At 56.7% G+C, this 13,521-nt stretch overlaps 1 protein-coding gene across 1 annotated transcript; it reads left to right on the top strand.

The window, feature by feature from the left end:
* Window positions 1-7,585: 7,585 nt before the first annotated feature.
* SLC39A3 (solute carrier family 39 member 3) lies at window positions 7,586-13,521 on the top strand. The gene is made up of 3 exons (XM_039247969.1): window positions 7,586-7,620; window positions 9,060-9,388; window positions 12,628-13,521. Exons 2-3 carry the CDS (start codon window positions 9,179-9,181, stop codon window positions 13,360-13,362), a joined length of 945 nt encoding a protein of 314 aa, XP_039103900.1. The 5' UTR covers window positions 7,586-7,620; window positions 9,060-9,178; the 3' UTR covers window positions 13,363-13,521.

Genomic DNA, 13,521 nt, shown 5'->3' with positions numbered 1-13,521 from the left:
AGTGGCTGGAAGCGGTTTCTATATCCGAGATCACGGGTGATTCCGGAAACCGAATCTCTGGGCTGGGTCTGTATTTTCTCTCCCTTGTCTTTATCTCCCATCACCCTCCCACCAGAGGCCAGCCTGGACTCCTGGCCTCTTAAGAGCAGTAAGACTGTTCATGTTCCTTTTCTAGCGTGTTCTGAGGGTCCATCCATTCTCCCTCCGGTAACCCCCAGGGCCTCCCTTTATAACTGCCGCAGGCAAGTGAAGTGCTGCAGGGGGCTCGCCCTGGCCCCCACCCCAGGGCGCTGTGTCGGGAGGGGCCGGCCGGGCTCCCCACTCTGCGGGCAGCCTGCCCCCCCCACAGGTGGAGACCCAGTTTCCAGGCTGGCGGCTGTGCCCTCGGCAGCACCTCTGGTGAGGACGAGGCGCAGGAGGGTGAGTGCCAGGCTAGTGCATCTCCGAGGGCAAGTGGGGCTCCTCGGGGCTCACCCGGGTCCTGCCCTGGGGACACTGGTCTGCGGCGGGATGGCTGTGGCAGCCACGCTCCTGGCGTCGAGCAGGTCGGGGTTGGGAATGCTGTTCAGCCAGCCCCTGTCAGTTCTGCCCTTGACCCGGGCAGGCCCCACGATGCTGTGCACCTGTTTGGGGAACCCCCCTCTGAGAAGTGCGGGCCGGCACGTACATACGAGCCGTACATTCTGGAAACATCTACATGTGTCTGGTCTTCCCACATAATCTCCTTCCTTCTGTCTTGTATGTCCGTCCCTGAGCGGCCCCACACCCAGCCTGGGTGTTCAGGAAAGCTCCAGAAACGTGTTGGAACCGCAGGCAGAGTGGGAGGGAGGGAAGAAAAGGAGCAGCTGTCCACGTCTCCCCAGAAGCGGCAGCTCCTCCGTGTGCCTTGACAAGAAGCGTGTCACGCGTAATTACCACTCGATCCCACACGAGGTAGAAATAGGATCTTTCTGAACATTCCTGTCAGAGGTGCATTGAGGGGAAATTATAAAACGGCAATTAAGCACGGAGTTAGCCTAAGTCGTGACTTGGAGAACGCTCCCAGGAGCGGCTGAGCCTTGGCATGCGGGGCCTGTTCCCTGTCCACACCCTGGGGCTCCTGGGCGCTGGCCTGCACACGCACAGGGCGCTGAGGGGTCTCCCGCCGTCAGTCCTGCCCCTAGGGGACTGGGCGGTGTCTGGGGACACGGCGGGGGTGGGAGGGCGGTCACAGCCCGGGCTCCTGGCCTCAAGAGGCTGGGGTCGGGGTGCTGTGCAGCGCCCCCCACAGGGCGACCCGCAGTATTGCCAGCCGCCGGTGGGCCCTACGTAAACAACCAGTTTGCCCCCTGCAAAACCAGTCTGTTCGCTGGCTCCAGAGGGCTCCTGTACACCTGTGGCACAGACTTGTGCCCCCAGCTGGGCAACGTGCAAACCCCAGACTGAGCTGGCTTTCCCAGCACCCCTTCCATCTCCTCCTCTCCCTCTTGAAAAGCTAAGATTTCAAAGGGACCCCCGTGAGTGAGATGCTGGGCCACCAGGTGGCGCCCCGGCTCTGCGGCCTCGCGCTCTCTCATCCCTTCCTGAAACCACCTGGGCAGGAGCCTGGAAACGCGCCACGGCCCTCGGGGTCAGGGCTGTGCTCTCAGACACGGTTCCCTCTCCGGATTGTCCTCATAGTCAGGGACGCGCAGCTGGGCCCTGTGCCGTGGCAGGGCCGCCGTCTCGGGGTGCCTGGTACAATATAGGCTCAGAGATACAGATCCCTCCTGTGCCCACGGATTCTGCTCGGCTTGTGGCTGTTGGGAGCTCTTTGTGAGGTCAGGTAGAGGTGGGGGGGGGGTCCACTCCTCCCTCCCCCCTTGCTATGCTGCACTCTTTTCCTCAGTATAACACGCATACATGTAAGTGTACACATCATGAGCAAACAGCCCAGAGAATTTTCACAAAGGGAGCGTGTGCTCGTCATTGTTACCCGGGCCAAGCACAGAACCCAGCCAGCACTCATGCCCCCAAGGGTGACGCTGCCTCAGTGTTTGTTTCTGTGGGTTAGTGTGGCCTGTTTTTAAATGTGTGTAAAATGGAAATTTTTTAAAGGTAAAATTGTAAAGATCATAGAAGAAAATTTAAAATTTGACTTGAAGTAGGCAAGTTTTCTTACAGGGAACGTAACATTATGATAGTTTATTTTTTTAATGTTCATTTATTTTTGAGAGAGTGTGAGTGGGGGAGGAACAGAGAGGGGGAGACACAGAATCCAAGGCAGGCCCCAGGCTTTGAGCTGCCTGCACAGAGCGTGACATGGGACTCGAACTCGTAAACAGTGAGATCATGATCTGAACAGAAGTTGGATGCTTAATGGACTGAGCCACCCAGGAGCCCCAATGGTTAATTTTATATATCCACTTGGGCAGGCGATGATACCCGGGTATTTGGTCAAACACCAGTCTACGTGTTTCTGGGAAGGCATTTTTTAGATGAGAAAAACACTTAAATTCGGCTTTGAGTAGAATGGATGACCCTCCATAATACAGGTGGGCCTCACCTAACCAGTTGAAGGCCTTCAGAGAAAAGAAGGGTGGCTTGAGGGAATTCTCAAAGGAATTCTGCCTCTAGATGGCCTTGGGACTTGAACTAGGGTGTCAGTTCTTCCCTGGGCCCCCAGCCTGCCTGAATGGACAAGGCCATTTACAATACATGTTTGACAAAAATATGAAGTTTTCCTACAAATCCATGAGAAAAATAGAACCCGATTTTTTATTCCGTGAGACATCTGAGGGACACCAGCTCAAACCATAATGTAAGACAACTGACCCCAGAATGGCTACAATGAACAGAGGAAGCAAGTGCTGTCCACAATGGAGGCACAGCTGGGGTCCCAAGAGCATCGCACGGGCGGGGCGTGCCGGGAGGAGCCCTAGGACTCAGCAGACAGTTGTCTCCAAGGCTGTGGTTTATGCAGAGAAAGGATATGGAGTAAATCCAGGGGCGCCGGGGTGACTCAGTCAAGCATCCATCTTCAGCTCAGGTCATGATCTCACGGCTCGTGCTAACAGCCCAGAGCCTGGAGCCTGTTTAAGATTCTGTGTCACCCTCCCTCTCTCTGCCCCTCCCCTGCTCACACTTTGCCTCTCTTCCTCTGTCTTTCTCTCTCTCTCAAACATAAACAAACATTGGTGCACCTGGGTGGCTCAGGTCACGATTTCACAGCTCTTGAGTTTGAGTCCCGCACTGGGCTCTGTGCTGACAGCTCAGAGCCTGGAGCTGCTTCAGATTCTATGTCTCCCTCTCTCTCTGCCCCTCTCCCACTCACACTCTGTCTCTCTCTCTCTCTCTCTCAAAAGAAACAAACATTTAAAAAATTAAACATTAGGGGCGCCTGGGTGGCTTAGTCGGTTAAGCGTCCGACTTTCGCTTAGGTCATGATCTCGTGGTTCGTGGGTTCAAGCCCTGCGTCGGGCTCTGTGCTGACTGCCAGCTCAGAGCCTGGAGCCTGTTTCGGAGTCTGTGACTCCCTCTCTCTCTGACCCTCCCCTGCTCACGCTGTCTCTCTCTCTCTCTCTCTCAGAAATAAATAAAACATTAAAAAAAATTAAACATTAAAAAAAAATTTTAAAGGATATGAAGTGAATTGAGCTCAGGGCAAAGGCATGGAGTGGGGTGCAGGGACCCCAGGCCAAGCTTCCAGAATCCTTCCCAGAGGGTCCCCCAGGACACACTTAATTCCCCCAAAGTGACACGTGACCGCGTGTGAGGGGTGGTCTCCAGGGGGGCGTAGAGACCCAGCGCCCAGGTTCCCACCGCGGGTCGCTCAGCAGCCCCTCTGCCCGGCTCGGGCGGAGACCCCAGACCCCAGGAGGGGAGCGGGTCCTCAGCACGAACCTCGTGTCTGCACGGACAGCTCTGGGACACGGGCCCCTGGCCGGCGAGGGTGGCGGATGCCCCAGAGTCCAGTTCCAGACGCCGCCATCAAGGGCCAGCGTTGCGAGCCAGCCTCTCAGGAGGGAGGTGTCAGGCCTGCTGTGTTGAGTCTTCTGCACCAAAGGGGAAAAGCCAGCTGTGCATCAATTCCTAAAAACGAGTGTTTGCATCCCCTGGGACCCCTGGATACGCAATTGCACCTGTGGGTGTACGCCCAACAGCAATGTGTAGGAGCGGCCCCCCAAAGGCAGACGGAGGCCTGCCGAGAGCAGTGCCTGGAGCAACAGCCAACGCCAGAAACTACCCAAATGAGCCACCACGCAGACTGCTGGGTGCTTGGGAGTCGGGGTGGGAAGGGGCAGGAGGGAATTTGCAGGGGTGCAGGCTACACTCACCCTCTTGACGGTGAAGGTGGCCTCACAGGTACATTACACATTTGTCAGAACTTGTCCACCTGCACACTTGCAGGCTCCAACCCACAAACTGCGAGATGGTGACCTGAGCCGAAGTCGGACGTTGGGTACTCAACCAGCTGAGCCACCCAGGTGCCCCATGACCTTGTGTAGGAAAGAGTCGTGCTGTGGGCATTTATGTGGTGTGCACTTATTACGAACAATCTTTTTGTTGTGAATTATGGAAACCAGGGAAAGAGCCAATATAATACATTGTCTAATAATAAAAATAGCTAGCGCGTATTGTGTGTCCGTAATGAGGAAGGCAGAAATTGGCATTAGGTGTTGAGAACTCACACATGTCTCACATTTAACCTCTGCAAAGCCTAGCTCAGTCTTTCAACACCTCCAGTCCCTGTACATCCTCCAGTCTTTCCTAATTGAGTGAAGAGCACCGGCAGCCATGGAATTGCTCAAACCAGAAGGCAGAAGTCACCCCGACATCTCTGGCTCCTGCAACCCCCCCCCAGACAATCCAGTTCGGTGTCCCGTCAAGTCACCCTCCGAGACGTGTCTCAGATTCATCCACCCTCCTCCATCCCCCGTACCAATGCCCTTATCTAAACCAGCCTCAGCTCTTGGCCAAATGGCCCTTCACTGGTCTCCCTGCGCCCACCCTTGCTTCCCTTCAATTCAGTCTTTCTTTACACAGAACTTAGAATAACCCTAAAACATGAACTGGATCTCAAACCTCACCTGCTTAACACCCTTCAGTGAATCACACATTTATGGCAAAACTCCTTGACATAGTCTGTGGGACTGTCCCTAATCTCTCACCTGCCTGTGGCTCGCCGCCATTCGGGCAGCCCAGCTTCCTAATCCCTCAAATGCGGCAGGCTCTTCCCTATGTTTATACCAACTGTCCTCTGCTGCACTATTCCCCCCACAGTTGACTCGGTTAATTCGCACACAAAACTCTCTCTTTTTCTCTCCAGGACATTTATAGTTGATAGTTTTTCCATTACATATGTGCATTAGCTAGTTACCCTCTGCCTAACAAACTACCTCTAAAACTTACTGGCTTTGAAACAACATTTATTATCCCACAGTTTCTGGAATGCAGGTACAGCCAGCTGTAGATGGGCCCTCAGCTTCAGGGTCTCTCGAAGTCTATAATCAAGGTGCCCACTAAGCATCAGTCATCAGAAGGCATGACTGAGACAGGACCCCCTTCCCCGATCACTCATGTTGTTGGCAAGATCCAGTAACTTATAGGCTCTTGCACTGAAGGTCTGCTGACTATTGGCTGAAGGTCATCCTCAGCCCCTTGCGGTGTGGGCTGCAAGATTTGTTAGAATCAAGTCACCAGAGTCAAAGAGAGGGAATCACACAAAGCCATGAGTATCAGGCATGGGGATCATGTGGAACCATTTTAGAAATCTCCCTGCTGCAGTAAGGTATCATTTCATTTATATTTCTCTCTCACTAGACTATGAACTGTGAGGTCCTGGGGTTCGTTTTATACTCTGTTAATTAAAATTGGGGAGAGGTGTCTGGGTGGCTCAGTCAGGTGAGCATCCGACTCGATTTTGGCTCAGGTCATGATCTCATGGTTTGTGGGGTTTTGCCCCTCATTTGAGTTGTCAGCACAGAGCCTCCTTGGGGTTTTCAGTCTCCCTCTCTCTCTGCCCCTCCCCCACTCATGCTCGCTCGCTCTCTCTCTCTCTCTCTCTCTCTCTCTCAAACACACGTTTAAAATAGAAATTTAAAATGTTTAATTGTGGTGAGATGTACATAAAATGTACCATTTTAACCACTCTAAGTGCACAGCTCAGCGGTATCAAGCACACTCATACGGTCATGCAGCCACCCCCACCATCTGTCTTCAGAACTTTCCATCTCCCCAAACTGAGACTCTTTCCCCATGAAACACTGACTCCCTGCCCCCTACCCCAGTTCTGGCTCCCACCAGCTACTCCCTGTCTCTGTGGACGGGGACTTCTCTAGGGACCTCCTGTGAGTGGGATCATGCAGGATGTGTCTTTCTGTGTCTGGCTTCTGTCACTGTGCATGGTGTCCTCTGGATCCATCCATGCTGTGGCGCTCTTTGCTTTGTTCTTAGCAGCTCTCTCTGTGCCTGGCTCATAGTACGCTGACAACAGGACTTTAGTTAACAAATGAATACAGTCTTCTCTTTTACAACTCTGGTTGCTTTTATAGGACAGTGGAACAAGCTTTTTAAAAACGTGTTATCTTCTCTTCGTCTAAAAAATATCAACAGTTCTCAGTCTTCATCTTACTTGACCTGTTGCCAGCATTGATACAATAAACCAAATGATCATGTTAGAATATGATGGATCTGTCACATCTCTGATCAAAACTGCAATCGCTCCCTATTTCCCTCCAAGGCCTCTTGTGACTCATGTCCTCTTATCTTGTGTTTTGGCCACACTGGCATTCTTGCACAGGCCTGCCAGGGCCTCCGTATCCTCAGTCCCTTATGTGTGTGACGGTCTGCCTCCATATACCCACTAACTTCTCCATGCTCGCCTTTGCTCAAACATCCCTTGTTCTATGAGATCTATTTAAGCATCTTACTTAAAATAGCAACCCATACCCAGCACTTTTGATAGCCCCTCATGGGCTCTGTTATCCCAAGACACTTGTTACTTTCTGACATAATTTCATTACTTATTATGTTTATTGATTATTTTCTGTGTTTTCTCCTAGAATGTAAGCTCCAAAAGCCGGGGGGGGGGGGGGAGAGGGGAGGAGGGTAGGTGGATCTTGGTTTGCTCATAAATGTTCTCCTAGAAGAGGCCCTGGAACATAGAGTAGGCAGGGATGTGGAACAGATGAATCTGCGTCGTAAGCTGAAGGGACGGACACCAGCGTCATGGACGCTCTGGGAGGAGCCATCTCCCTTAGCAAATTGTTTCCCATCAATGGCCAAACCTCCCAAGAGCGGGATTCAGCACCAGGCACCCCTGGACAGCTCTGGCGGCCAAATCCTGCCGGAACCATTGTTTTAAGGCTGGAGTTTCCCGCCGGAGCTATCTTCTGGCTGTACCTACCGCTCAGAAACAGGAAACTACTTTCCCACGCCGGTGAGAGAGGTGGGGTGGCAGGATGACTGGCAGCTACAGAAGCCAATGGACCCGAGGCGATCGGCCCATGGCACTCGGGGTAGCCAATGGGAAGCGGCGTGGGCGGGGCGTGGGCAGCCGCGCGCGGAGCCGGGGCCGGCCAGGTACGCGGCTGTGGGGTCGAGACCGCGCGGCGGTTGAGCGGCGGGCGGCGCCGGCGGGCGGGCGAGGGCCCGGCGGAGGTACGTGCGGGCAGAGGCCGAGGGCCGAGGACGCGGGGCTGGGAGCCGGGGAGGGGCGGCTCGAGGGTCTGGCCTCCCGTTAGCCGAGGCCCGGCTGCGGCGCCCGCGGCTGGTTTACCCCCGATCGGCGAGGTCTGTCTGTAGTAATTAGCTTCCGACTCCTCCGGGCAGAGCGCGGGTTGCTCCCTCCTGGGTGGAGCCCGCTCGGCCTCTCCCTCCCCGGGGCGCCCGGTGCAGCGCGGCGCACACAGGAGGCGCTCGGTGAGTGTCTTGTGAGTGATTGAGTGAATGAATGAATGCGTCGTGGTCCCAGCTCCTTCAGCCCTCGGGTTGAGAGCGCACAGGCTCCCCTCACCCGCACTGCACAGACGGGGGTATCTGGATACCTGGCAGGTGTATTATGCGGTGCCCGCTGTGGATCTGGCTGTGCACTGGGTGCTACTGGGGGAGCCCAGCTGGAGCAAGACAGGCTTGCAGCCCAAAGCAAGGGGGCGCGTCCGGGGATTCTGAATTATGAAGTTTCCCGTAGCTCAGATAATGCCAGAACTTCATGCCAGGGAAGGGGCTGGAGAGGCCCCTCTATCCGGTGGCATCGGAGCTGAGACCTGAAGACATCAGTAAAGTGGGGTGTGGGCAGTGAGAGCTGGGAGGTTAGGAGGAAACCAAGGGACAAAGGAGCAGCCAAGGGCCCTCCTCCTAACGGTGACGCTTTCAAGTACAGGGCGAAATCTGCTCGCCTTGGGTTCGTGGAGTCCTGTAAAGAGGTCCACATGCTTCATTCAGCTCACCTGTTTGCTTGCCAGTGGTCACTGAGCATCTGTTCTGCAGCAGGACTCGCGGTGGGTACAAGGCATACAGTTCAGGGCACAGGTCCATCGGGGGAGGCCCTTCCAAGGCACCCTTGAGGCAGTGACCTAAAAGACCAGACATCATCTGGAGGTCGGGGGAAAGACATGTACTAGGCCAGGAGAACAACCCGTGCAAAGGCCCTGGGGCGGGCACGGGCTGGGCAATTCAAGGACCACAAAAGCCCGTGTGGGCTGAGGTGAAGGTGATGGTGCAGAGTCTTCTGGAGCGACTCTGCTCGCTTTCAGGCAGTGGGAAACCAGTGGAGCGGCACTGGAACGTTCTGCAGCAGTGGAGATGTTCTCTGTCCGCGCTGTCCAGTATGGTGGCGACTGCACTTGTGTGGCTACTGAACACTGGAAATACAGCCAGTGCAACTGAGGAGCCGAATTTTGCCTTCTAGTTCATTTACTTAAATAGACGCATGGGGCCAGTGACTGCCATACCGGACAGCACAGCCGTGGAAACTCCTGCGGCAGGCAGGGGTGCGGACCAGGCCTGGAATGGAGCAAAGTTCTGAGGGGTGATGGGCTTGGTCCCTGGAGCCGGGAGGGTGAGCTGACAGCTGACGCGGTTGCCCCTGGTGTTCACAGTGGATGTTCCGAGCCATGAGCCCGCGGCCACGAGGCTGGGCCCCGTAGCGCCGTGTCGGACGGGAGCGTGCGTGCACACATGGTTCGGCCCTGCGGTGACCAGAGCAGCCTCGGCCACCATGATGAAGTTGTTGGTGGCCAAAATCCTCTGCATGGTGGGCGTGTTCTTCTTCATGCTGCTGGGCTCCCTGCTCCCCGTGAAGATCATTGAGACAGACTTTGAGAAGGCCCATCGCTCGAAAAAGATCCTCTCCCTCTGCAACACCTTTGGAGGCGGGGTCTTTCTGGCCACGTGCTTCAATGCCCTCCTGCCCGCTGTGAGGGAAAAGGTAAGGGGTCTCCGGGGGGTAACTGCAGCCTCGGGCACCTCACGGCCAAGGGTCACTGATTTTTTGTCGCTGAAGCCACCAGGCTTGGTGGAGCCTTGACATTGCAGGAGTGACAGGAAATGAGTTTGCTGTGTGACCGTGCATTGGTTGCTTCTCTTCTCTGGGCCTTGTCTGGCAAACGGGGTTTGAACCAGCCAGGGGGTTCCCAGGTGGCGAGCTCACCCACTGTTACCTGCGCAGACTGCCCACCCTGGCTCGCGTACACCCTGTCCTGAAGCTGGCAGTTTGGGCCTCTCACAATGCCTGTATCAGTTAGCTGCCGCCACATGACAAGTTACAACAGACTTAGCACCTTCACTGGATACATGTTTATTATCAGTTTCTGTGGGTCCAGAGTTGGACGGCACTTAGCTGGGTCCCTGCTCCAGGCTCTCTCAGGCAGTGTCCCGAGTATCCCTGGGCTGTGGTCTGCCCTCAGGGTTTGATGGGACGGGTCGGCTTCTGAGCTCGTGTGGTGGTACGGCAAGTTCAGTCCCTTCCCGGTTGTCAGGCCGAGGGCCTAGTTTCTCCCCGGCTGCTGGCTGAGGGCTGCCCGCAGGCCCTGGCCACAAGGGGCTCCCCAGCACGGCTGCGGGTTTCATCAGCAGGCCACAGCCGGGGCCCGGATCTCGGACGTCCAGAGCTGTGAGTTGACACGTTTCCTCTCTAACCTCGGGCTCCTTCGCTCACAGTGTGGGAGACTCACACAGTCAGCGTCCAGGGGCTAAAATCTCAGAGACCGCAGGCCCAGGCTGCTGTGATGGTGCCTGTGGCCCTTTGGTGTCCTCCCAGAGCCCCTCCACGCTGCACCCCTGCCCACACCTGAGCCATGGCGGGTCAGGTCCCTCCCCTGCGGCCCCTGGCCAGCCTCAGCTGGTGTGGTCACCCTGCAGAGAGCGGTGCTGCACACTGGTTTTGTGTCTTGCTCGATCCGATCTGGTCCGTATTCATCCCTCGGGGGCCGTTGGTGTTTCCCAGGTGTGGCACCCGCAGGCCTCTGAGATGTCTGGCAAATGAATGAAGTGGCTTCTCTACAAAACGTGGCCTCCGCTGCAGCAGGGGCTCCCATACAGGGATGACTCTGCCCCCAGGGGACACTGAGTGATGGCAGGTCACTGGGTCAGGGGGTCTCAGCTGGGCTCTCACCTGGGCGTCTTGCCCCCAGTGATTCTGGATGATGTCTGGGCACATCTGAGCTCATCATGACTGGGGGAGCTCCTGGCATTGGGTGGGTGGTGCCAGGGGTGCTGTTTAACCCCCCCAACCTCCATCCAGTGCCCAGGACAGCCCCCCACAGAGAACGACCTGCCCCCAATGTCAGCACTACCCCTCATGAGTCGTGACAACCAGACTGTCCTCAGACATTGCAGGTGTGCCCGGAGGGGCAGGATGCCCTGTGTGGTGTGTGTGTGTGTGCGCGTGTGCCCGTGTGCACGCTCCCAGGCTGTCACAAAGGCTGTGACAGGATGGGGCGCCTGGGTGGCTTAGTCGGTTAAGCGTCCGACTTTCGCTTAGGTCATGATCTCGCGGTTCGTGGGTTCGAGCCCTGCGTCGGGCTCTGTGCTGACTGCCAGCTCAGAGCCTGGAGCCTATTTCGGAGTCTGTGATTCCCTCTTTCTCTGACCCTCCCCTGCTCACACTGTCTCTCTCTCTGTCTCTCCTAGAAATAAGTAAAACATTAAAACAAAAATTAAAAAAAAAAAAAAGGCTGTGACAGGAAAGAAAGGGGCGCAGCGAGTGCAGTGTTGGGGCACCTGGCTCAGAGCACTTGGGAATTACACGTACGCATGAGCAGTGTCCAGCCGTGAGTAGGAGGGGAGGAGAAGGGCCCAGACAGCTGACAGCATGCCCTGCGGCCCCCGGGCCAGACTGGCGTGGTGTGTGCACACATCCCCATCAGCAGCCGACCCAGCTGAAGAAGCGGCGGCCTGCTGTAGGCCTGTCTAGTCAAGTTTCAGTGAATTAAAATGACATGATTCAACATGCCAGTCCTTGGCCACACCAGCCACGTGTGAGGTCCACATGGCCACACATGGTTGGTGGCTTCCCTGTGAGCACAGACAGAAAGTGTTTCCATCATTGGGAAGCTCCATTGGATGGCGTGAGCTCTCGGATCTGCAGGGGTGCGGGTGGACATGCTGAGGAGTCTCCCTCGTTCCCAGCAGGCCTCGGGGCTGCAAAGGCTGATTGCTGGGACAGTGATGGAGGCCAGGAGGCTGAGGTCACCGTGTCGGCAGGGCTGGGACCTGACGCTGTGAGGGAGAATCTGCTCTGTGCCCTTTCCCTGCTTCTGGGGGTTTGTGGGTGATCCTTGGCATCTCCTGACTTGTAGGTACCTCGCTTCAGTCTCTGCCTCTGCGGTCACGTGCCCGTCTCCCTGTGTGTCTCTGCGTGTCCTTTCCTTTTATGTCTCGTGAGGACGCTGTTACTGGACTGAGCCCAGCGTCCTGGGGCTGCCGTACCCACATACCACAGCTCAAGCCACAGATGTTTATGCTCGGTCAGGGCGGAGGCTGGAAGTCCAAGACCAAGGTGCTATCAGGCCTGGGTCCCTCGCAGGCCTGGGTCCCTTTGCAGGCCTCTTTCCTTCCCACCTCTTCCCGTGGCGGTCCCCCGTGGCGGTCCCCCGTGGTGGTCCCCTGTGTCTTTCCTGTTCCTGTAAGGACTCCAGTCTGTCTGCCCAGGGCCCACCTAACAGCCTCACTGTCACCGAATCGTCTCTCCCCAAGTAGGGTTCGTTTGGAGATTCTGGGGGCTGAGAGCCTTCAGGATCGGAGTCTGGCGGGAGCCCCATTCGGCCAGAGCACCGTGGTCACCCCTGCAGAGACCCTTCTTCCAGGGAAGGTCACGTTCTGAGGTTCCAAGTGCACGTACCTTTAGGGACCACGCTTCTGCATAATTAATATGATTGGGCTGATTGCGTAGATGCCACGTAAAGCCTCACACTGCCTTTTGTAATAGGGCTGGATTTTTGGTGTTTTGAGGTTTGTTTTCTTTCCCCCCAAATCCACCAAGGGTGAGTCCACCTTCCCCGTTTCTAGCTGCTTGTGTGAACGGGGGGTGGGGTGTCTGTGCTCTGCTGGCCGGTCAGTGAGGTCTGGAAAGCCTGTTGCTTTGGTGGTGAGAGCCCAAGCCTCCTGCCTCTGAACCCCTCTCCCCCCCCTCCTCCCCTCTCCTCCCTCACACGTCCTCCGCTCCAGCTCCAGAAAGTTCTGAGTCTCGGGCACATCAGCACCGACTACCCGCTGGCCGAGACCATCGTGATGCTGGGCTTCTTCCTGACCGTCTTCCTGGAGCAGCTCGTCCTGGCCTTCCGCAAGGAGAAGCCCTCCTTCATCGACCTGGAGACCTTCAACGCCGGCTCTGACGCGGGCAGCGACTCGGAGTACGAGAGCCCCTTCGTGGGGGGCACGCGGGGCCACACCCTCTACGCGGAGCCCCCCCCGCACGCCCACGGGCTGCGCGTGCAGGAGCTGTCGCGCTCCAGCCCGCTGCGGCTCCTCAGCCTGGTGTTTGCCCTGTCGGCGCACTCCATCTTCGAGGGCCTGGCGCTGGGCCTGCAGGACGACGGGGAGAAGGTGGTGAGCCTGTTTGTGGGGGTGGCCGTCCACGAGACGCTGGTGGCCGTGGCCCTGGGCATCAGCATGGCCAGGTGCTCCATGGCCCTGAGGGACGCGGCCAAGCTGGCTGTTACCGTGAGCGCCATGATCCCCCTGGGCATCGGCGTTGGCCTGGGCATCGAGAGCACCCAGGGCGTGCCCAGCAGCGTGGCGTCGGTGCTGCTTCAGGGCCTGGCGGGCGGCACGTTCCTCTTTGTCACCTTCTTTGAGATCCTGGCGAAGGAGCTGGAGGAGAAGAGCGACCGTCTGCTCAAAGTCCTCTTCCTGGTGCTGGGTTACGCGGTCCTGGCTGGCATGGTCTTCCTCAAGTGGTGAACTGCCTGCCGCCTGCCCACGGGACACAGGAAGCCCCCTGCCCCCCAAGCGGGGGTGCTCAGGCCCACAGAGGGGCTGTGCCCCACGTCCCACGCCCTGAGCCTGGGGCTCCATGACCACTTTTAAAAATACTTCTCTTAAAATTATTTACCAAAGCTG

Source organism: Hyaena hyaena, unplaced genomic scaffold (assembly GCF_003009895.1).
Source record: "Hyaena hyaena isolate Hyena2069 unplaced genomic scaffold, ASM300989v1 scaffold_302, whole genome shotgun sequence".
NCBI lineage: Eukaryota > Metazoa > Chordata > Mammalia > Carnivora > Hyaenidae > Hyaena > Hyaena hyaena.
This window is presented reverse-complemented; position numbering and strand designations above follow the sequence as displayed.